Source organism: Ictalurus furcatus, chromosome 7, assembly GCF_023375685.1.
Source record: "Ictalurus furcatus strain D&B chromosome 7, Billie_1.0, whole genome shotgun sequence".
NCBI lineage: Eukaryota > Metazoa > Chordata > Actinopteri > Siluriformes > Ictaluridae > Ictalurus > Ictalurus furcatus.
In genome coordinates, this window is record NC_071261.1 from 16,807,166 (window position 1) to 16,831,288 (window position 24,123).

General features: G+C 38.8%; 1 protein-coding gene across 2 annotated transcripts in view; it reads left to right on the top strand.

The window, feature by feature from the left end:
- Positions 1-24,123, top strand: part of dennd4c (DENN/MADD domain containing 4C) — a 53,193-nt gene that overhangs the window by 7,400 nt on the left and 21,670 nt on the right. For both annotated transcript variants that reach the window (XM_053628968.1, XM_053628967.1), the window contains exons 2-9: positions 13,130-13,440; positions 18,771-19,023; positions 19,131-19,200; positions 20,808-20,977; positions 21,227-21,468; positions 21,642-21,708; positions 21,866-21,924; positions 22,607-22,751. In XM_053628968.1, the coding sequence (XP_053484943.1) occupies positions 13,142-13,440; positions 18,771-19,023; positions 19,131-19,200; positions 20,808-20,977; positions 21,227-21,468; positions 21,642-21,708; positions 21,866-21,924; positions 22,607-22,751 (1,305 nt within the window). In that variant the 5' untranslated portion in view covers positions 13,130-13,141. The remainder of the gene's footprint in view (positions 1-13,129; positions 13,441-18,770; positions 19,024-19,130; positions 19,201-20,807; positions 20,978-21,226; positions 21,469-21,641; positions 21,709-21,865; positions 21,925-22,606; positions 22,752-24,123) is intronic.

The following is a 24,123-nucleotide window of genomic DNA, read 5'->3' on the forward strand; positions in this document are numbered from 1 at the left end:
TTTCTACGATACACAGTGCGTATCACGATACGTAATTTAGCTAACAAACTGTCTGCAAAATGGTGGTAAAATAAAGAAAAACCGTTAAACTGACTTTGATCATACTTTTCTTGAATGCCTAAGAAGATTACGGGTTTAAAAAATAAATGGTCAGATCATCCGCATCCATTCAGTACCATTAAATTTGTAATTATTTAAAACATAAATGTCTATGGTACAAGACGAATAAAATGCTTCAGGACATGCGGCCAAATTTTATTGGAAAATGATTATGTTTGGGTTTGTGCAAATCCACCTTAAATCAGATAATAAAGATGTTCCCAACTCTCCATCTCAGATTTGCTTGATACTTTCTGGAAACAATTTAATAATAATAATTAGTGTGCAAAATTTTTACTGTAAATATGTATGTCAGTCAGGGGGCTTATCTAGTACATTTGACAATACTGAGATTGTCAGTCGGGGGGCCTCCAATGATTTCACATGGATTAACCCGTTTGTACCGGCAGCTCTGCTTCTTGCCAGGCCACATCAGAACACCCCACCGTTGATTATTTTCCTGTAATAACATGCCCCGTTATGTTCTTCCTTACATAACCCACTTTTCCTGCCTGAGCAAGATTGTCCTGTTAGACTCCTTGTTCCTGTTACTGTTTCCTAAGGCTGTAATTAAATACTTGCAAAAGCAAACTTGGCTGCACTTTTAGATAAGCTATAGATGAGCTGCTGTCAAATTACAGGCAAGAAAGTGGAGCCCTAAAGTGTTTTCTAATCATTTGTGAGGTGACATGAAGCTTGTTGATGCCTCTACTGAAGACTTGACATTTTGGTGTAGTCCCCCTTTTTTTTTTCTTTTTTTTCTTTTTTTTTTTTTTAAATTTCAGTGTGGTTTCTCATCTGTGTGAAATGTCAAGCCTTTGCAAAAAAAAAATAATCACATTAATTAGTAGAGCTTGATTCCACATGAATTTATAGCCTTTATATCACTTTTTACCTTGATTCACCTTCCTATGTAGATTTTCAGCGAAGTGTAGCTTTGTGTGTGTCTTTACACCTCCTTTCCCGCTATCTTCATTGCTGGCACCGCATTGTGATGGCTAGGGCACGTGCTACATCTCCAATGGTGACTGTTGCTGCTGATGTCTTGAAGTGGACTGTGTTCTTTCACAGTTAAACGACCACTGAACACTAAACGATCACTTCAACATACCACCAATCACAAATGTACTAGATAAGCAGTAGGCCACTGAATTAAGCCACAGAGGTGACCTTGGTAAAGACGTATTTACTTAAGGGCAGGCAGACAAATCAAAAAACTTAGTCAAGACAGGCAAGGGGTCGGGCGATTGGCAAACGGGCAAAAACGGGGCAAAGCAGGAATCAAAGTCACGGTCACAGAAAACAGGGTCAAAACACAAAACAAGAAACATGAACTAGTAATATGGACTGGAAGCGGAAAAACCAGTGGGGACTGAATGAACTAATCTATAGTTTAAATGAACTAAATCTATCAAGGAACATAACATTAACAACGTATCTAACTATACTATATCTACTATAATACTCCGCGAGGTGTACAGGGACGCGAGCGGTATATATCCCCAATATAATCAGCCATATAGAACCGAATAGAACCATTTTTTGCACTCTTGTCAGTGCACTTTTTAATGCACTTTTTTGTTGTAGACTACAGAGTGTTCCATTCTTTCAGCAGTCAGTTATAGGCCTAACATAGGCTATTCAAGGGGGGCTCAAAGATGACCACATAAAAATATTTTTATTTTACTCATTTATTTATTTAATATTGTGCCTTGTTGGTAGCCTATGCCTGCTGGAATGAAAAAAAATGTTCAGTGTTAAATAAATATTTTGAAATTGTAGTTTTTGTAATTGGCTTTTTTTTTCTTTTAAAAGCAAGACAAAATAGTAAAAAGCACATTTTGACTAATTCATGCAATGGTGAAAAAAATGGCAAAATAAATTGAAAAAACGTGTTCGGTATTCGACCTTCGGCCAAGTTTTTCATTATATTCGGCTTCAGCCAAGAATTTTCATTTCGGTGCATCCCTACTTGTAAATTGGGTCTTTTGTTGTTTAAATGGATGTATTTTTTTTTTTTTTTATTTTAATGGGTGTTTAACTGCCATATCATAATTACCGTAATTACGAGATTCCACCTTGTAAAAAGCATTCACATCCTCGTAGAACTTGTTAACTAGGAATTTTCGGAGAGCTCCAGCTTGTACAGCAACATCATGTGGAAACAATCAAATTGCGGCTTCAGCAGTAAGATATAGTTATCTCGTGAAATTTCTGTGTAATAATTTGTATAACTGACTATTAGTAATGTCTTAATAATGCAAGATTAATTTGAAAATAAACAAAAGACATGCGATACAGTTTAATGTAATTTTGCAGTAGTCAACATCATCTCACACGGATTCATTTAATTCTGAGTCCAAGGACGTGAACAGCTCTGAGTAGAACGTTCGGATTGTCGTCTCATAATTACGGGGACATGGCGTGAACGCAGCCTTTCTTTGACTGCCTTGGCTTTGTCATATTTGGACTTAAAACTTGTGGTGCATCACTAGGAAAAATAGCATTTTTGATTTGTAAAAGGTAAGTGCTGAAAATTCTGTCTGAATCTTACTGTTTCCATTTCTAAGCTTAAATATAGCATACATTTTAGATAAGCTACAGCCGAGCTGTTGTCAAATTTACATCGGGAAAGTGGAACCCTAAAGTGTTTTTTCTCTGAAACAGCTGAAAATAATTTCAGTTGATGTAAGAATTAAAAATCGTGGTTAAGAAACATTCACTCATTCCCCTGCACTGGCTATTGCTAAGTAGCGACCTTGGTGTTACCAGATCAGTTGGAATGCCTCATGATTGGACTTTTTATTTATTTAATTTTTTTTAAATTTAAATTCTCAGCATCATACAGTCCTCCTTCATGCCATGGAGTGCCCGAAATCTTTTGCTCACTTTTCTGGCCATTAGCTTCAGAATCTAGGTTGAAATCTGAACGGCACTTTAGTGTGTACAGCCTTCTGTGCACTGGTTTCCAGTGGGAAATCAGACTGAAGATATGTGCAAGATATAGGCATTGGATTGAAATGCAGAATCTTGTCTTTTAAAAGTTTAGTTTGAAGCGGTTGTGAATCAAAAAGAACCTCGCATGTTTGCCGACAAGAAATTTCGGTAGTTGGTCATCTACTATGTCAGTCAAATTGGTTCTTTCTCTGAAAGAGCACTAATGCACACTACTGCATGAATGTACACAACTGTTATGTGAGTGTGTGTGTGTGTGTGTGTGTGTGCGAGAGAGAGAGAGACAGAGAAATTCAGACATTGCCATTCCCCTCAGGCAAGGCGATCCTGAATGTGGCTGTATCGTGAGGCCTCACAGAGGCTGGGCAGAGAGAATTGAGACAAGCGGTGTAGGGCACAGGGTTACCAGCCGTTTCTCCACCCCTCCCCCTGCCTCGACATAGTGGAGCGTCTGTCTGATACAAAGCTTTCGGCCTTTTGTGCCGTATATGAGATCAGTTACTGGGGAGAACTATCAGGTTGATGGCTGTTCAGCTGCTGTTGCATCACTTTGCTTAAGAAGTGAATACTTTGTGTGAAGTTTTTTTTTTTCCAGTTTCATTTTTATTGAACATTTCTGCTGAACATTTAACGTATATCTTTTATTTTCCATAACAGAGCCTTGATTAATATGGGAAAGCTAGTTTCACAATTTAAAGATGGGAGGAAGATCAGACCCTGGGGCTTTACAATTCTTTTTCAAACTGAGGCTAGTTTTATTGCCAAGAAATGTGACCTCAGCTTTCCCGAGACAAAAGAGCTTGGCAGTCTGCTTGTACTCTTGTGTGAGAAAGGAAGGCTCTGTGGTGGGAAAAACAAAACAAACGGAGAATGGAAGAACAACCGAGACTTGAATACCTTGAATTACCCACCTGCCCACAGCAAAACGTAAAATGGCTACGTGTAAGTGGTGACTGCAGCTTTTTTGACAGATTTTGACATATAAATGGAATTGTTCAAGCTATCAGATTAGCTCTTAGTGTACCCAAATATTTGTTTAAACTTTGGACCAAATGCTTTTTTACTGATGGTCTTGATTTGGATATTCTGTAAATAAAATGTGTTCGTGTAATTTGTTTCAATAGTGTATCGTTGACCCTAAACACATTTGTGAAAGTACCTGGTCCGCTCTGATAAATACGATGCAGTGTAGGTAGAATTCAGAACATCCAGGTTTATGTGGATTGTGGGTTTTTTTTTTTTCTTTTCCTTTCTTCTTTTTCATTCTTAGTCTATAGAATCTATAGATTCATGTATGCTTTTTTTTTTTCATTTGAACTACAGATACAGTGCATGTAGGCAGACAGCATTTATCACATTCCCACTCGTATACCTTTTTAGCATCTGGACAAATGATACCTCTGGGTCAGAGGGTGGGTCAGAGCCAAAACATTTCTGGTTGACTGGTTCCCACATTGACCTGCAAAATCAAGTGTGTTCTCACTCATGCGCCTTTGCCTTCACACGATGTAAATGACTACAGGACAGCCATCTTGCATATGCAGAGTTAAAATTGAGTATAACCCCATCTTTCGAACTTGTGCTAATGCTTTAAAATGTGTGACTTGGATTCTATTGTTACCTTGTATGGGTACAGAAAGGCTATACAGCAGCAGACAGGTGCTCTTGAACAGACCTACTGCTCTTTGATGCACCACTAAACAAAGCACATTGTGTCACCTGATCTGCTGCTACCTGCAAACCTGAGCAAAACCAGTTCTGAAATAAGGAAGGCCTGTTTCCCAGAACTTCACCTGGCATTGAATTATGCAATTGCTTGTTGATTGAATAAAAGTTCATGTCAACTTCACGTAATTAGTAAGGGTTATGCAGTATTAATGCATGTTTCTTTAACGCACATTTCAGTGCGTGCATTAATGATATCGGTATAACGGTTATATTACATTTTTTTTTAAAATGCATATTTTCACACTGGTTTCTTACAGGTTAGTTAAGTGCAAAGAACAAACTCATGTCGCCTTGAGTCAAAACGGAGTATGTCTAATGGGCCAAAGAAGGTGATTGCTAGCCACATTCAGCTCTCTGACTCAGCAGTTTGACTACAGCTGCTTTAACATGCCTCAAGCTTGGCGTTAGAGCTGCCTTTGCAACGTGCATTCAAAGTGAACACACATTATTTGAGCTGAAATTATTTTATGTTTGCTTTTATTTATTTATTTTTTGAATAAATTACTTCATGTCTCACTTAAATGACTTTAAGTGAGTACCACTTCTCCTGGATTCTCAAACTTGCAGAGATACCTGCCTGCTTATGTGTGCATGAGTGTGTAATTTAGTCATAGTGCCAGTTGCTATGACGGCAGTAGTGTTTATACGTGTGTGTGTGTGTGTGTGTGTGTGTTGTCAGGACTTTGCCTTCTATTGCACATTCAGTGCAATTCAAACATTTGCACATGGACATGTGTATGTGCTGTTGAATCCTATTCATGTCCCAGTATTTCTCCAGTAGGGTTTATAAATCAAGTGGCTGCTTAATTTTAGATCTTTAACGTGGAAGTGTGCGCTTTCAAAGGAATTCCTATCCCAACCAGTCCTGCTCCCACTCCCCCGTGAATATCTTTGGTTATTCTTGCCTATGGTATTTTCGATAAACCGTACTGACCGTGATGCAGCACTTACAGAGGATGTATTAATGAAAGTATATATGTCACACCCTGTTCCTGAAGTGTAGCAGTGTATCTGATATGGAAAACATGAAGATGAGTTGTTTCCAAAAAGACTTTTTAAAGTGTGTATCTCTACAGTACAAAATGAGGAAAAAGTGTGATTAATGAGAGCGATTATTACTTATTGGGTTACTGAGCTGTCAAAATGCACAGAAGTATCGAAGAAACTGCAGTTCCATCTATCCTTTACACAAAAGGACGCCAGAGGCAAGTTCCTAGTTTGCTCAGAAAAACAGAACTTGTTAACTTTAGCCATTGGCATATAACATTATAATTAACGTTTTACATTTATGGCATTTGGCACACGCCCTTATCCAGAGCGACTTGCATTTATCTCCTTTTATACCACTGTGCAGTTGAGGGTTAATGGCCTTGCTCAAGGACCCAGCAGTGGCAGCTTGGCAGAGCTGGAATTTGAACTCATGACCTTCTGATCAGTAGTCCATCATCTTAAATACTGCGCTTCGACTGCAATTAATAATTTATCCTTTGTTTCTGCTACTCTTTTAAACATGTGAGCAACTCTGGGTATGTTACTTATCTCGGTTTAATTTGGGAAGACCTGCTTATTATTATGCAGTTTCCACAAATAGAGACCACAGGACCTTTTGCAGTTCCTCAAAATGTGCTTCCATATCTAACAAATGTCACAAGGTGTGGGGTTTTCCAATGTATTTAAACTTGGCAATCTCACATTAGAGGCTACTGAGTTACTGATATAAGAGGTGTCAGTGGTTTACATTTTTGCAGAACAACTAGTGAGGTTCAGAGCTTTTTATAATGAGTTTTTACAGTTGGATGCTCCTTTTATTCAAATGGCTAGATCACTTGTTTGGTGTAGTTTTTCTCTATATTAAAAAAATAAGTAAGTAAAAATTATTTACCTTGTGGAGTGAATTGTACACCCCATAGGACTTTGTGTCTTGTGTACCACTTGTACAGTAGCCCTTATAGACCATAATTCATAAATCAAACAAGATGTAAGTAAGTGTGTGTTTGTTTTGTTTAGTTTTTCCCCCAATTCGGTTACCTGCCAATTCCCACCCACCTCCCAGCTCCACCCATCATGCAACAGCTACCAAACAGGAAGGGTGAAGGCTAACCCATGATTCCTGAGAAACTGCTGCATCACCAGCATTATACTCTGTTCCACATACACAAGCCCACAGACGCCCACGCAGTGTCACTGTGACTGTGATTGACAGGGGAGAAAGTATGCCATCCCTTCTGCCCAGATAGCACGGCCAATTTTCTTCCCATGGCTCAAGGCCATGAATGTCTGTGACATCAAACCTAAATACCGACATCTGAATGACAGACGTAAAGACTCATTTTAGTAACGGCTATGGACATTTGCCTGTTTCTCGTTGTCTTTTGCTCTGTTTCTCTATTCCTCCCTTTCTCACCACTTCTGGAATGTGAACTGTATTTCCTGCCAGTGAGACAGTAATTAATGCAGCCCTAAATATGGTGGATCAGACCTTTTGGCAGCCAGCTCTCTCACATCATTTTGATCTCAAGAGACAGGACTCCTCTCTCCTGGACCTGCATTCTTTGTTATCCTCCAAACCACACTGTCCTCTGCTTTGATATAATGACGTCCTGAGCAGATTGAGCTTTGGGAGACGAGAACCCTTTCATGTCACAGCGTAGGTGTTCAGTAAGTAATCTCTTCCACAGTCTTTTGCTGTCAGGTTAGAGTGTAGTTGCCAAGGGAACAGCCAGGGGATAAGCCACTATGGCAGTGTGAGCAGTGAGCATAAAACTTCTGCTTTAATTAACTGCACATTCGTCTCTTTGGGATCAACTTGGCTGTCTATGGATTTCCCCTGCAGATTTAGAACTTTTTCTCAGTTCTAGCCTGAGACTTGATCAAGGTAGAAAATTGTGAAGCTATGCACCTTTTTCAGTTGACTTGATGCCACTGAGTACTGACAAGTATCAATATGGTACCTGGAATACTCTAAACTCAGTTAAATTTAGTTCATTGCCCTCCCAGTTGAGGTGAAGTGCATTTGATGAGAATGTAGGTTGGCATTTTTATCTCTGTTTGTTTGTTGTGCCTCAGCAGGGGTGAACTCTGGTTCTGGCAGATGGTAGAACCCACTTTGCCAGGAATTGGACATACTCGGCCCATGACTCAGTGTCTCCTATGTCTCAGAATTTCTGGCTCTATGCATCCTGATCAGAAGAATCAAATTGTGATGGTGTTTGTAGATGAATTTGATGATATGTACACTATGACTCAGTATTTTGTTTGTTTGTGTGTGTGTGTGTGTGTGTGTGTGTGTGTGCTTGTTCTGATTCCAGATGGAATCCTTGTTTGATTGCATAATTTGTGTTGTGAATATTTTCTGTTTGTTAAAAATATTATTGCTTGCATTTCCCTCCATCAGATAAGAAATGTGTGCGTGTTCAGGCCTTTCTTTGTTTGCGTTCTGGGGATGTGTAATGTGCTGGTGTGACCTAGCAGCTCAGGTGAACTATAAAGAAGAGGATTATATTGTTTTATGCCACTGTACTATTGTATATTTGATTCTGATTGGTCATCAGGTTTTGATTAATTTGCTATGACAGCACAGTTGCAAGGCAAGTCACAGTGTGCTCATTGTACTAGGTTATGGTTTCTTTAGTAACTAATTTATAGGACGATGTATTGCAGACAAACAGGTTTGTTGTTATTTAACAAAAGAAAAATACAAAAGAAAAATGCAGGGGAAAAATAGCGTCATCTTTTCATTGAGATTATTCCCAGTAAAAGACTTTTTTGTAGCTGTATTGTCTCCTATGTCAAGTCATGTAGAACATGATGAAAGTACGTTTGTAACTGTTTCACGTCTTTAACCTTGTCAAACCCATTCCTGTTTCCAACTGCCCTTGCGGAGAGATCATTGGTTTAGAGGTTTACTTACTTTTCCATGATGAAATGGCAGAGAAAAATGTTTTCAACTATTTTGGCATAGATAGAGATCAGATTGCAATTTCAGGATCCATTCATTCAGAAATTCAGATAGTTCCCAAGAGGACACAAGTTTAGTCATTTAAACAACATTCCAGGCTTTCCAGTTCGATCTTGCGCTAAGGCTAGTGTAAGTAGGGAGTTTTCCATGTTCTCCCTGTGTTTAAGTGCGTTTCCTTTGGATTTTCTCAAAAACATGCTGCATCTGAACGTGCACACGGTGCGCTACAGTGAACTGGCGTCCCAGGGAGTATTCACACTTCACTCCCAGTGTTCCCAGGATAGGATCCTAGTGCGTTGCATGGTCCGGGACATGGATAATGCGGTCCCTGAAGGTGAATGAATGAAAGAGAAGCCTTACATTCAATTAAAACGCTTAACACAGGAAGTGAGATTTTGAGATTGTCCTGTACAGGTCCAACAACCCACCAAGCAGTTGAAATGGGTGATTTTGTTCTGGATATTGACATCAATGTCTTGAGAGATGTTTGAATGTTGTAACCCCACACCAAAAAATTTAGGCTTTCTGACTTTTGTGCTGATTTTACAGCGCAGAAATTAAGCTAGGGTGAATGAGAGGTAAAGGATTGGCAAAACAGATGCAATGGAGTGCTGGATTTGCACCTGGAAAACGAAGTTTAGCTTAATAAGATGCTTTGTTTCGCCTATTTATACGTGCTGTGTGTTTTAGTATTTAGAGCTGAAAATATTCAGTATATTATAGGTACTTACCTTTTCATCACAGCAACAAATCAAAGTGCGTTTGAAAGTGTGCTTAAATCATTAACATATTTTACAGACTTTCAAGTCCAGAAACTAGTGCAATTTCTAAATCAGTACTTCACAATGAATGGGGAAGTATACTTTTGGTCTTGCTTGCCTTTTTTTTTTTTTTTTTTTCCATTACTGTTTATTGTAAAGTCTAAAACTACTTTCATTTTTGCTTCTGCAATGCATCTAATCCATTTCGCAGTGTGGCTGATTTATTTCCAGCAAAACCAAAGTGAAAAGTGCTCCGCTTCCCATTGGCTTTACAACACTTATCAACAGCTACACTGTTGTAGTTTAGTTACAAACTGGAACATAACTAAGTGAAGATGCAGCCAGCATGTCTTCTCATCAGGATTGTGAGACTCGTTTAGTGGTTTTTAGTGGTTAGTGCAGTTAAACACTTAATGGTCCAAATCATTATAGAAACCTATCAAAGATTGGGAACTGATGTTTTCCTTTTAACAGGAGGAGGCTAGCCCAGGCTGAGACACTGTTTCCATTGTGCGGTCTTACAGTAACTCTCCTCACACACATCACAGAGCTGCTCTGGGATTTTTCTGGAAGAACATTGCTCTGTCCGGTCGCCCTTGGTTACTCTGCGTCACCCTTGACAGCTAAAGGGAAAAGGTGTGGGGAGCTCATTGTTAAGAATTTTTATGAGTTTCTCTTGTTTGTGGGGAAAATACTTTCACGGCTCGTTCATAATAGGGTTCTACATCTGGCCCTGTAAACTCGGGTTAAAGCCAGTGTCTGGGTGACAAAACGCAATGGCTGTCCACACTGCAGGGTTTTTTTTTCCCCCCCAGATGCCAAGCGACTTAGCAGAGACATGGGAGGCATGTATGGAAGCTAACTCTGCTTGGCACAGCCTTATGTTGCAACTTGCATTCATCAAAACATAACCCATGCTTAATGATTATCATGTGTAAATGCTGGCAATTACCCCATTAGCCATGGTAATGGGTGCATTTCTACACTGAGGAATAAACTAATGCCATTTTTGTAAAATGTATAGGCTGTAATTCAGCAGTCACCTTCATCCTGTGCTTCTTTTCTGTGTTGCGGGATGTACACAAGTGTCAAATAGTCATAAGAGAACTGCCACCATTCTCGCTGTGCATGGTTGCTGCTTTAGCAGGGCTTCCTGCATGAAAGTGAGAGATTTCGAGAGGACTGTACACTGGCAGTTATCTCACTTTGATCATGCACTCGGCCAACATCTTGTGGCTAAATCCCTCTAATCTCTCATTCATGCATCGAGCAAAATGACTGATGTGGAAGATAAACAGGAGCACTAAAGCCTACTTTCTTTTTCCATCACAGTCTCCATCTTTTAATTTCTTAGAGGGGAAAAAAAACCAAAAAACAATTCTCAGTGTTTTTTCAGTGTACACTTCTCTTCAGTGTATACTTCAACGACTTTCAGATTCATGGTCTTATAAACTGTATAAAAACAGACAAACGCTTAACCTGCAGTCTAATCTAAGCTTCTGTGGAATCGGCTTCAGTTTTGACCTCATTTTTACACCCCTATCCCATATATGTTGCTGTTTGGGCTGTTATTTATTAACTACTTCGTGGACGTGTGGAGGAAACAAACATGAAATGATAAGACTTGTAAACGGTGTTATTTAATGGTGCACTAGGTAAGATTAGTCCATTTATTTATTTATTTATTTATTTATTTATTTATTTATGTTTCTGGGAATTGACCTACGATGACACGTAGAGCGGAGTGTCTATAAAATGACTAATGGAAGTCCCTTCCAAACACAAACAAGTCTTGGAAATCAGTTTTCTAAATAGGTTTTCTCAGCTACTTAATACGTTTGTTGGGTAATGGCTTAAACCATTGGGGTTTTATTTTTTTTAAGCACGTTCTACGTAAATTTGCAGGTTATTTGTACAAGTAAGAAAAAATCGTCTGTTGAATATTGTTTATTATTTTACGTAAGTCTCACTGCTATTGTGTTTGGTAAATTTGTCACTTTCCGGTAATCACTGTATTTGAATTTTAAACCCAATGCTAAACCCTGTTTGCACGCGTATGACAAGTCGTAATGGCTTTCTTCACATTATCTTAATTAATGAGACTTGCCTCGCATCAGCCATGTTAATTACTGCTTTAATAATGAGCTACTTAGATTTCTAATTGTTAGTTGTGTGCCATGTCTTGGGCATCTCCATTCCCTCTAGAGCAGGGATCATCATGCATTGTAGTCAACACAATACCCCGGTCACTTTTAAAGGTCTTGTATAGGGGGTGTGTGTGTGCGCGTGTGTGTTCATGTGTGTAGGAGCAAATGTATCTTGAAAGATGGTTTTATAATGTTGTTAATTTCCTGATTTATGGCCATGGTGGCACTTATGTAACAATTTATATAATTGAAGGTATAATAATGTCTTTCTGTCTTTGTATTGGAGTATTTGGAATACTTTTGTTAATTATATCAAAGTTCCCAAAATATATTCCCCTCTGAACGTATTGGAAAAGCAAGGCCAATTCAATTGTTTTCGCTATATATTTGAGTTTGAGATAAAAATATGAATGAGACAACAGATCAGAATTTCAGTTTTCATTTCCTCATATTTATAACTAAATGTGTTAAACAAGTTTGAACATGGCACCTTTTGGTGGCAGACCACCCAAATTTTAGTACAGGAACAGATGGTCTTAACATAGATAGCCCATTTGGTTGCATATCCCTTGCTGTGGCCTTGCTGTTCCAATACTTTTGAAGGGGACTTTATATGGTTTAGCCATGGCATTTAAAGTTTTTGACCCGTTGTTACAGAGATAAACAGAAAAGTATGCTTTTGTTTGTTTTTGGTTTTCAGCTAAAACAGCAGTCAGACAGAATGCACATAAACGTCACCCAGTATAAAAGCCAATTCACTGAAGAAATTAAAGTATGCAGGACATGAAAGAAATGCTGTTGTTCTTGTAGCTGTTACTTTCACTTCACGCAAACTTTATCTAGGTGATATTTGACCTGTGAATTTGTGAGATGTTGGGGGGGGGGGGGGAAGAAAGCAAGACTGTGATGTCTTTATTTGGTAACAAAAAATTGTAGTGGACTCTGAAGGGGACCTTTGTCTCGCTGTTTCCTTATATTCTCTCTGCCAGCTAGAATTGTCTTGTTGGCAGTCTTGGCACCTCTGTGTTATTAGATTTGGAAAATGAAATGGGATGTCTACTGTGCACGAAAGCAGCTGGTTTACAGCATATGCATTTGTGAAACGACAGTTCAGCTCTTCCAGTCAAGATCAAGGACTCAAAACGGCTACTGTTTTCCTCACTGTGACTGTGTATTTGCATCAGACTGGCTCAACTTTTTTATACTCTGTAACATTGAAAACAGCACATGCTTGAGAAAGCATGACTATAGCAGGTGAATGACATTTAGACAGGTATATACTTTCAACCAACAAGCGTACCCACTGACTTTGCTTCCCACTGTCAGTACACACTACTTCATATATAATTTTATATAAATACACAGATGTATGTGAGTGCGACTGGTATCTCTTTCTGGCTAAACATTTACGTTGACCACACAAAGATTGAGAAAGTGAGTGGAATCCGATAGCTTCAAATGACTACTTTTGTGTCTTTCAGGCACGTCCAGCCATGATTGAAGACAAGGGTCATCGCGTGACGGACTACTTCGTGGTGGCCGGACTGACAGACAAGTCCACACCACTGGAGCACGATCTGTCCGAGACCAAATCGAGTGGTCCTAAAGCACCCATCATTGACCTGGCAGTGATCAACAAGTCAGCAGGTGAAACGGTGCCAGAGGGTTTTACATGCATAGAGAGCACACACAGCGGCCAACCGGCTAACCTAAACCACGGCAGCCTGAAGAGCCCTGAGCTCTTCCTGTGTTACAAGAGAGGCTATGGAAAACCTCCCATAAGCGACGTTGGGTAAGTGTCTCATGAATAAATGTATATTGCTAATTATAAATACATAATATATATTAGAACGTGAGTGTAATGGTCAGTTTCTTTGATCAGCGTGTTAGCTCCATTTTAAGCCAGTTAGGTTGTGAAATTGTTATTGTAAGGTTGGAGAGCTACATCAAGGCATCAGCATTTCAGCTAGCAAAACCTACATTACGTGTAGCTTGCTAATGTCGGTACTACTTAACGTGAAAGTTACCTGGTTTTAAGCATAATGTTATATTTATGTTAAATGTATATTATAATTTTCCTCTGCACTGAAGCCTATACTGTACCCGTTTTGTCCAATTATTTTTGATCACTCTCAGAGAGAATGAGTAGAACGGCTACAGCTAAAATTTAGTGTCCTGTCTCCGCCATCTGTGGCCAGGAGCCAAGGGAGCAAAATTAACCATGCTGTCTGGGTGGGAGGACTATTATACTCTCGCTTGCCTGTCAGTCACAGCGGCACACGCCAATCACTGATGTCCGTGAGCTCGTGTATGTGGAACGTTGGTGGGGGATAATGCTTTCTTCATGGGGTGTTATGCTGCCCTGTGATGAACAGCAGTTCATAGCGATGCATTTGTTGGTAGCTATCGTATGATGGGGAGACCTGGAGCTGGCTGGTGGGTGGGAATTGTTTACAGAACTATGGAAATGTTTACAGTGTATTTTTTAACTTTAACTATATAGTGAGCTTGTAAGAAATTCGTAAACACACGAGGATGTGTTGGCCCAAAGCATCATTCCTGTGTCGCTTGTCACAGCTGGAAAGATGCTGACATAGCACATGACCTTTAGTTTTCTGTTGCTTTTATACACGGTTTCCAAAAAATGAATAAATCAAAAGCAAACCAAAATTCTGGTGCATTGTTTTTAAAATATGTTTTTAATTTTAACTGTTTATGCCACAAGCATATAAGCCAACAATGTATAGCTTATACATGGCAAGTGCACATACTTTTCATTTTGTTATCTACTTCCTTTTTTTGGTCAGTACTTTACTGACAGTAATGCAGCAAACAGTGCTAGTGTGAACCAGCTGGTGATGCTGACACTTAGTGCTCTGTTTATCAATAGACAAAGAACACACAATGCTAGCTTTGGCAGCCCAGGCTAGTTTGGGAGATCTCTTGCATCATCTTTGTTTAAATCCTACTCTGCTTGTTACAGGCATATAGAGAAACCGGTGATGGGCAGCATGAACAGACGCTCATACACACCGTGCACTTCAAGGCTAATTGTCTCTTGTATTCTCTTTCTTGCTCCCGTGCTTACCTTACTTTCAAGTTCTCGGTTACATCAGACATTTTTACCAGTGTTGATCAGCAGATTTAGTTATTTATTTGTATAAGCAGAATAGAAGAAATTTCTCTTTAGAAAATTTAACCCAATTTAAACACAGTGGACCTCTAGTGTTCTTTTATAACACATACTCAGCAAATTGGATGTGCAGTGCCTTAGGAAAATGGCATTTGACCCACAAGGCCAGACTCTTTCTCGATTGTAAACAGAAGATTAAATGTCAGATTGAAGATGTGATCCAACAATTGCTAAAGCATCTGATAGCCGTGTGTGTGTGGAAGGAGGGCACCGTAGATTCCATTACTGCTTTAAGAGTTACGTGTTTTGTTTTGGGTAAATTTCAAAGGCTAGTATCATTCATAGGTTATTTCTCATATAGCCAGTTTTATTGGGGTCCAATTGTTAATAATCTTCTTCTGGATAGGGGGTCTATGGCAGCCCATAGAACCTTCAGGTTAAAAAGTTGTGAAATTTGGCACACTGATTGGGGAGGTTCTAAGGAATATTCAAAACAAATCTGGGCCAAGTGCTGCCAACACTATAGCGCCACCATTGGGTTAAATTTGGGTCTAATTTGGAAGTACGTTTATGGCCATAACTTTTTGAACCGTATGCCCCAGAAGTCAAATTTTTTTTATTTTGTTTTTTGCTACTCCACCTATAAATTTCATCTTCAGAGTAAGCCTCACAAAAGTTAACAGAAGAATTTTGAGTACTCCAAACTAGGGCTGCAACTATCGATTATTTTCATAATTGATTAGTTGGCCTAATATTTTTCGATCAATCGGGGGGGGGGGCATTTTCAGGTTAGTAAAAAACTAATGTGTTCCATTTGAGACGATATTACCTTTCTAAAATTCATACACTAGACCAGTGGTTCTCAACCTTTTGTGAGCTTTGGACCCCTAGCATATTTTGACCAATCCACAAGAACCCCCTCACTCCACAACAATTATAAGCTATATATTTAACAGTCATTTCTATATTCTTTATTTAATTAATGTTTAACATCAATAATATTAACATTAGGGGCGCACGGTGGCTTAGTGGTTAGCACGTTTGCCTCACACCTCCAGGGTCGGGGGTCAGGGTCAGGGTCGAGTCCCGCTGGGGCCATGTGTGTGCGGAGTTTGCATGTTCTCCCCGTGCTGCAGGGGAGACATGCATGGTAGGCTGATTGGCGTGTCTAAAGTGTCCGTAGTGTATGAATGAGTGTGTATGTGATTGTGCCCTACGATGGACTGGCACCCTGTCCAGGGTGTACCCTGCCTTGTGCCCGATGCTGCCTGGTATAGGCTCCAGGTTCCCCGTGACCCTGAAAAGGAGTAAGCGGTAGAAGATGGATGGATGGATGAATATTAACATTAAAATTGAATCAAAACAATTCAAGATTTTTTTTACATTTTATTGTTGGTGTGACATTCAATTTGACTCTCTGAATTATCCTTTGTTTATTTTATCGATCAATGCAACACTTGAACTTCTCTACCACTCATAGGTTTTTGCAAATTTGTAAATAAATTTAAAATAAGTCATCAGTGAACGATCATCAGCTCAGCTAACGTGATATGTGCGAATAACCAAATAGATTAATTTTAAAACATCTCATTTGAATATGTTTTGATACATTTAACAAAAAATATATACATAATATTATTTAAACATTTTTAAAACTTTCCTATGGACCCCTGCAATTACACCACTGACCACTAGGGGTAAAGGTGCCACGTGCAGACCAACTAATCGATAATGAGATTCGTTGACAGCGATTTTCGTAATCGTGATCGATTTAACGATTAGTTGTTGCAGCTTTACTCCAAACGGTTTGTCCATAATGGGCCAACGAATCTGATGGCAAAGACACCAAACAGGACGTGAGGCTGTATCACAAAAACGACTTTGTGCACTGAGACACATCTTAGTAGGTATCTTCAGGGCCACGACCTGAGGCCATGCAGCAAATTTCATGACGTTTAATTTCCATTTTTGCTACTCCTCCTTCAAAGGTTGTCCATTCTTCACCATATTTGGCTCACATCATCTTGATACCTGTCTGAACAAATTTGATCAAAGGAGTATTGGTATTTAAAACTGTTCTCCCATAATGGAATGGAAATTCGTGAAACTACAAATCATGCTTGAATCACTTTGCCTATAGTTACGGCTCTGCTTTCCTGTGATTCCTTATGCAACAACTGTAGCGCGTCTGTGAATGTGCAGCTCAGAGTCTGGGTGCTTGGCCCCCCGAAAATGCTGCTTGCAGCTTTAATTCATATTTTACATTTTTCTAACAGAATATGTTCGCAAAGCCTGTTTGTCTTTTCTCTGCACTGCTTTTGGCTGGTTTGGGATTTGTTTTGCACTATTCAGAGGTTTTATGTCCTGGTGCTATAGGCATATTGAGATGTTAACCATAGGGCTGAAATTCAGATCTGTACACACTCATTAATTCTCCTGTAAGGATTTGATCATGAGAATTATGTTTAAGGTTTAGAGTTACGCACAGACTAAATAGGTAATGGTTACAACTGTTTATTTTTTAATGACCTCAGTACTAGGCATATAAGGTACTAGATCTAATTTCACTTGAGTCTTTAGATTGTTCCTGTTCTCACAAATTTGTTACAAAAGATGAAAATAAATAAGTTCATCCTTGTTCAGCTTTTTAATGCTTTAATTACATACTTATCAAAACCAGGCACTGATATGTAGTGCTAATTTCAGTACAGGCTCTTCGCATTGTCTTTCAAGGTTCTTTTGCACTTCTTCATAATGTGCTATTATGAGCAGAATGAGTTGGTGCCAAGCACAAATTAGAGTGCCTCCTCCTCAAATTAATTGCCGTCTCCTGCTATGACCTTCACTGTGATTCACATTAAGCTTCTGTTATTGCAAGAATTATTTTCTTGAGTTGAACTACTGAAGGAAATGTGAGGCAGGGATACAGACATTTTGCTACTGAGAATACAGTTTTCAGAGTTATTAAAGCCCTTAACACGTGTCTGTTTCTTTAATTTCTCTATTTTGTTCTTTTATTCATTCTGTTAAAATATCCAATTACCCGTCAACTATAAATCTGTTGTTCAGAAGATTGGCTATAATAACTTTCATTAAACAACTGATCTAACAGAAAATATTTCTGTGTTGCTGCAGAATTTGTGAAGAGAATGAAAATTAAATGAAAAGTGCTTCATGATGAAAATTTATTTAGATATGTTAATACCACCTAAATAACTAAGGCTTCAAAACTATGCTTCCAGAAGGAGAAATTGTTTTCCTTGTGGCTTCTCCTCTAATCGGTGGGCCTTGTCCCTCATTCTTAAATCATATATGCTCAGGATTATGAAAGCTGGCCAGCTTTCTCCCCTCGACACTTTTGGAAAATCGTCATCGGTCTTGGCAAAGTTCTAGAAATATTAAATAAAATTTGAATATATTTTATATTTAATTTTTTTTATTTATTGTCTGTGCTTTTTGTCTGTATGCTTTTTACTGGGCTTCTATGTACAGCACTTTGTACTTTGGTCAGCTTTGGTTGTTTTAATGTGCTTTATAAATAAATTACTTACTTATTTCTATACTTACTAAATAAACAACCTTTCAAACCATCTCTTGTGCAGTGTGCACTATTAGGTGAAGAATGTACTTCTAATATAAAGCACTGTGGTGTCTGAAGTAAAATGTTTTAGCAGTGATGTCCTAGCACCCTTCAGACTGAGAGATGTTGTGGAAGTAATATAATGTGTTCTGGATAAAATGAGTCATGGCCTGCCAGTTCCTCTCACATGACTACTGTTTAATTGTCCGATGTCCTCTTGAATTAGAATAGCTTTCATTTTCCCAAGTTGGGTTCAAGTGCAGAAAGAAAATGGTTCAGTGAAAATTGTTATTAATCTACACACTTTTCCATTGCATGCTTTACTTGTAGACATTTGCTTTCAGAAATCTAGTCTCTGCTTTTTCCATTGAGTCACAGACCCTCAATATTTTGTGTTTGTGTGTCTCAGAGTGATGTATGAAGGGAAGGACAGGCTGATCCCGGGCTGCGAGGTGATTCAGGCCACACCATACGGCCGTTGCGCTAACGTCAACAATAGCTCAGCTACATCACAGCGCATCTTCATCACATTACGTCGCGCACCACCCGCCCAGCCCCGCAACTCTCTGGCCGTTACCGACATCTGTGTGATAATCATGAGCAAAGGCGAGACTCCTCCACACACCTTCCTGAAGGTGGACAAGAACCTCAACTGTGGCATGGTGAGACCTCGCAGAAATAATGTGGTGTTTGAGTGTTGTTTATAATAATGATGTTAGGGAAACATGTGACTTGACAGTGTCTCCTTTTTACATCATTTCATTCCCAGTGGGGGTCCAATGTGTACTTGTGCTATAAAAAGTCAGTCTCCTCTTCCAACTCTATTGCCTATAAAGCAGGTAAGTCCCCATTTTCTTTTCTTTTTCCTGCTCAGTTGTTTTATACCATTATGATTTGTTTGTTTTACACACCCTCAGCATTTGATATGATCAGAACTCCGTCTGCCTTACATGGCAGCCTCTGCTTTATACTAAACACCACAAAGGTGCGCAACATCTCAGGCCGAGTTTGGCAGGAGTGTGATTTTTGTCGCTGCAAAGCTTTTATGTATGGGTAGTGCATCAGTGCAGCATTACTGAGCAAGCTGGCATTCACGATGGCACTGTGAGTGACTGAATGAAACACAACCGGAGGATAGCTCTGTGCTGCAATTCTGACCTTAATCAGAAATGAATCTGACCTTTATATTCAAAGGAGCAAAACGGACTGTGGGCAGTACCTTCATGTCTGTATAAATCAGTTGTCATCAGCAGCAGACTGCAGAGTGCAGTGATGCAGAACCAGTAAAATATTTCAACAGAAAGAAAAAAAACAACACTTTTGCAGAATTGAACAAATGTAAAAACACTGGCAGTAGTTCAGCTACTCTAATTTTAAACCACATGCATTTATGTAAATAATTTGCCTGAAGGCATTTTAGTGAGAAAGGAAAGCGTTTTCACAGACTTTGTTGAAGTTTTATTTTTATTAAAATCTTTGATCTGATTGGTCACCTAACATGGCTTGTTTTGAAAGCACCAGAAGGTAAATGATGCCATTCAGTTAAGCAAGAAATTTTAGCTGGGGCTTTGCTAATTTTAGCTGTATACCCCTGCTTTACACTATACGTGTAGGTTTTGTTTTTAAAAGTACTCTATCCTCATGCAGTACAATGCCGCAGAAAAAGGCATTCATTTTCATCTTTTAAGTTATATCATATTCTATAGTTGTAGTGAATGCCCTGTGTTTGCCTCTGTCTCTTTCATCAAAGAGCTTTACAGCATTACATGAACACTGACGATGAGAGGCCTACTGTACACAACTCTGTATTATAGTCTTGCCCTTTCATACTATTAAAGCATGGCTAATATTCACAGAGCACACAGCTCTTTATCTTCTTTATCTTCATGCTGCCTTACTTCCTGTCAAGTGTGGTCTTGTTAATCATTAAAAGACAGGACTTCCTGACTCGCCCTATATTTGCCTCTCACCGTTTTTTTTTTCTTTTTAGTTACAATGAGTGACATCCATGGCCAAATACCACCAACTACCAGAGGATTAGCCTTTATTCAAATAAGGAAAAGTTACCTTTTGTGTAAATCTTCTATGTGTTGAACTATTGTCACCACTCCATTTATATATCGTGATTATATTATCTATGTTGTTGCTTGTGAGTGATGAAATAATAAATTGGCTCTGCTCAGTTTCTTAGTCTAGCTCATTTTAAGGGCCAAATTGTTTATTTTATCCATCCAAACCAGATTAATAGTGGCTGAAATGCTCAGGGTGCACGAATAACCTTCAAGTATGTTTAATGTTAATAAACTGTCTCGTTTGTTTAAGACATTGTACTGATAAGCAAGGCAGGGCTTAGACACATTTCATCTGCTAGTGTAGTTGATAAGCTCAGAAGCCGCAATGTTATTCTGGCTGTCAGAGTCCTGAGATCTCGTTTTCTTCCCACCAGATCTGATATTTCGCTACCCAGAGGATGATTATGAATCCTTCCCCCTTTCTGAGTCAGTGCCTCTGTTCTGCCTTCCTATGGGAGCCAAGCTCGAGTGCTGGGCTCCCAACACATGCTACCCCTCACCTGTCTTCTCTACATTTGTCCTAACCAACTCCTCTGGGGAAAAGGTACAGTATTATTCCTCATACAAAAACGTTTTTATTAGCATTCACACATTTTCACTTAAGGTCTGTTAAAGCATCTCAGCCTGACATGAAAATGGAATCCAAGAATAAAGTAAGAGTAAATGTATTAGTTGTAGTTTGCAGTTAACAATCAAGCAGGTTAAATCTCTATGAAGACCAAACTCTTTTGAGCTGTCTCCCAGGACCTATTAAATCCTTTCATAAAGTCAGACTTTGCCTCAACTTCTTCAGGTCTATGGTGCAGCCATCCAGTTCTACGAGCTCTACCCAGCAGATAACCTGACTGAGAAGCAGAAGATCCAGCTTGGACTCCTTACAACTGTGGACAAGAAGCCCATTCCCAATCGCACAGTCAACACCAACAAGTGCATCTGTCTGTTGTCTCGCTGGCCCTTCTTCAGAGCTTTTAAGGACTTCCTCCATTTCCTCTACAGGCTCTCAGCTGATAATGTCAACCCTCTACCTATTGAGAAGTAAGAGAACAGCAGTCCTGCAGGATTTCTCTATAGACTTAGTCAGACAGTCTTTTGTTATCTGTGAACTTTCTCTCAATTAACAAGAGCCAACAGTTTTACACTGGGACCTGTATTAACCTGTTTGTCTCCCCCCCCCATCCCCCCCCCCCCCCCCCCCCCCCCCGTTTCAGACACATCTCCCATTTCATGCACAATGTGCCCTTTCCCTCCCCCCAGAGACCCAGAATACTGGTTCAGGTACGGCTAGTAATTCCATGTTATTCCTAAATTACAGTGTTTATATAATGAGTGTGTGAAGGGGTAGGAAGCCATAAGGTGGTGAGGCCATCATGTGATGTTTTTAGTCAGTGTCTTGTTTTGGAAAACATTAAGATTTTTTCCCCTCACCCCTTAGCTCTCGGCAAAAGAAAGCTTAATGCTGTCTCAGCCTGTATGTACACCTTTACCACTAAGGTAAGTTGGAAGTTGAATCATAAATACTTTGTATTCTTATTAGTTTGCAACTGTGAAGAAATTGTGGTTGTGATGGTGCTGCTGTTTGTATTTCTAGAAAACAGGAACCCTTTTTCCAAAATTCTTGCATAGCCAAATGTGACCATTTCTGCTCATTCCCACATTTAAACTTTCCATCCATTTAAACCCAAGCTTAATGCAAAACACATTCATACTTCTGTCAGCATAAGAGAATTTTTATGAGCTTTGCAACACACATGCATGCACACACACACACACAATCACATGTTATTCAATAAGCCTTGAAGTGTTGAGAACTGGTCAGGCTAGTTTTGAAAATCATAAGCAATACTTTGAAATACAGCATTTCGGATGCCTTTTCTTTGTGGTAGGGTGAGCCAAAGTTTAGGGAAGGAATTGCTGACTCAAAGTCTCCGCTGGGTGCAGCTGCTCCACTCTCCTTTCTGTAATATGTATTCAATGTGTGCTCTGTCTCCGTAATGAAACGGAGGACAAGTTGCCACGTCAAAGCTGTTTGTCATTGTATATGTAGCATTAGACAAGGTTGTGGTTTGTCCGCGTAAAGAGGTGATTGCTGTGGCATCAAATGTCTATCTATTGTAGCTGGTTCTCTCCCCTAAATCTCTATCTTCATTGAATTCCTTTCACTCCTCTCCCACAGTGGTGCAGACTATAGCACTCTGCTACCTAACCTGGGCCCAGAAAACTGTGCCACGTTGCTGCATTTTGTCCTGCTGGAGAGCAAGATACTGCTGCACTCCCTCAGACCGGCTGTGTTGACTGGTGTAGCTGAGGCTGTGGTGGCGGTGAGTTGTGTTTATGTGGGTTACACGTTGTATAAAGTGCCTTTTGGACCTTTATATGTAAAATGCTTAAATCCTCTGGCCTCTGATGCGAGCAGCTAACATCCAGCCATCCATCCATCCATCCATCCATCCATCCATCCATCCATCCATCCATCCATCCATCCATCCATCCATCCATCCATCCATCCATCCATCCATCCATCCATCCATCCATCCATCCATCCATCCATCCATCCATCCATCCATCCATCCATCCATCCAATGAAAACCCTGAAATACTAAATAACATTAAATATTAACCCTGAAATACTAAATAACATTAAATATTAACCCTGAAATACTAAATAACATTAAATATTAACCCTGAAATACTAAATAACATTAAATATTAACCCTGAAATACTAAATAACATTAAATATTAACCCTGAAATACTAAATAACATTAAATATTAACCCTGAAATACTAAATAACATTAAATATTAACCCTGAAATACTAAATAACATTAAATATTAACCCTGAAATACTAAATAACATTAAATATTAACCCTGAAATACTAAATAACATTAAATATTAACCCTGAAATACTAAATAACATTAAATATTAACCCTGAAATACTAAATAACATTAAATATTAACCCTGAAATACTAAATAACATTAAATATTAACCCTGAAATACTAAATAACATTAAATATTAACCCTGAAATACTAAATAACATTAAATATTAACCCTGAAATACTAAATAACATTAAATATTAACCCTGAAATACTAAATAACATTAAATATTAACCCTGAAATACTAAATAACATTAAATATTAACCCTGAAATACTAAATAACATTAAATATTAACCCTGAAATACTAAATAACATTAAATATTAACCCTGAAATACTAAATAACATTAAATATTAACCCTGAAATACTAAATAACATTAAATATTAACCCTGAAATACTAAATAACATTAAATATTAACCCTGAAATACTAAATAACATTAAATATTAACCCTGAAATACTAAATAACATTAAATATTAATCACTACCTGATAATTTAGTGAAGAAGTGATTGAACTACAGTGTTTTGTTTTAAAATAATATTATGGGGTTCCAAATAAAAAATGAAGTACCACTTAGGGACGTTAAGAGATTATGTGGGTGTGTATACTCTCACCAGCCACTTTATTAGGAACACCTGCACATTCATACAGCTGATCATATCTAATCAGCCAATCATGTGGCAGCAGTGCCAAGCAACAGAAAAAAAATCATGCAGATACAGGTCAAGAGCTTCAGTTAATGTTCACATCAGATATCAGAATGGGGGCCAAATGTGATCTCAGTGACTTTGTCTGCGGTATGGTTGTT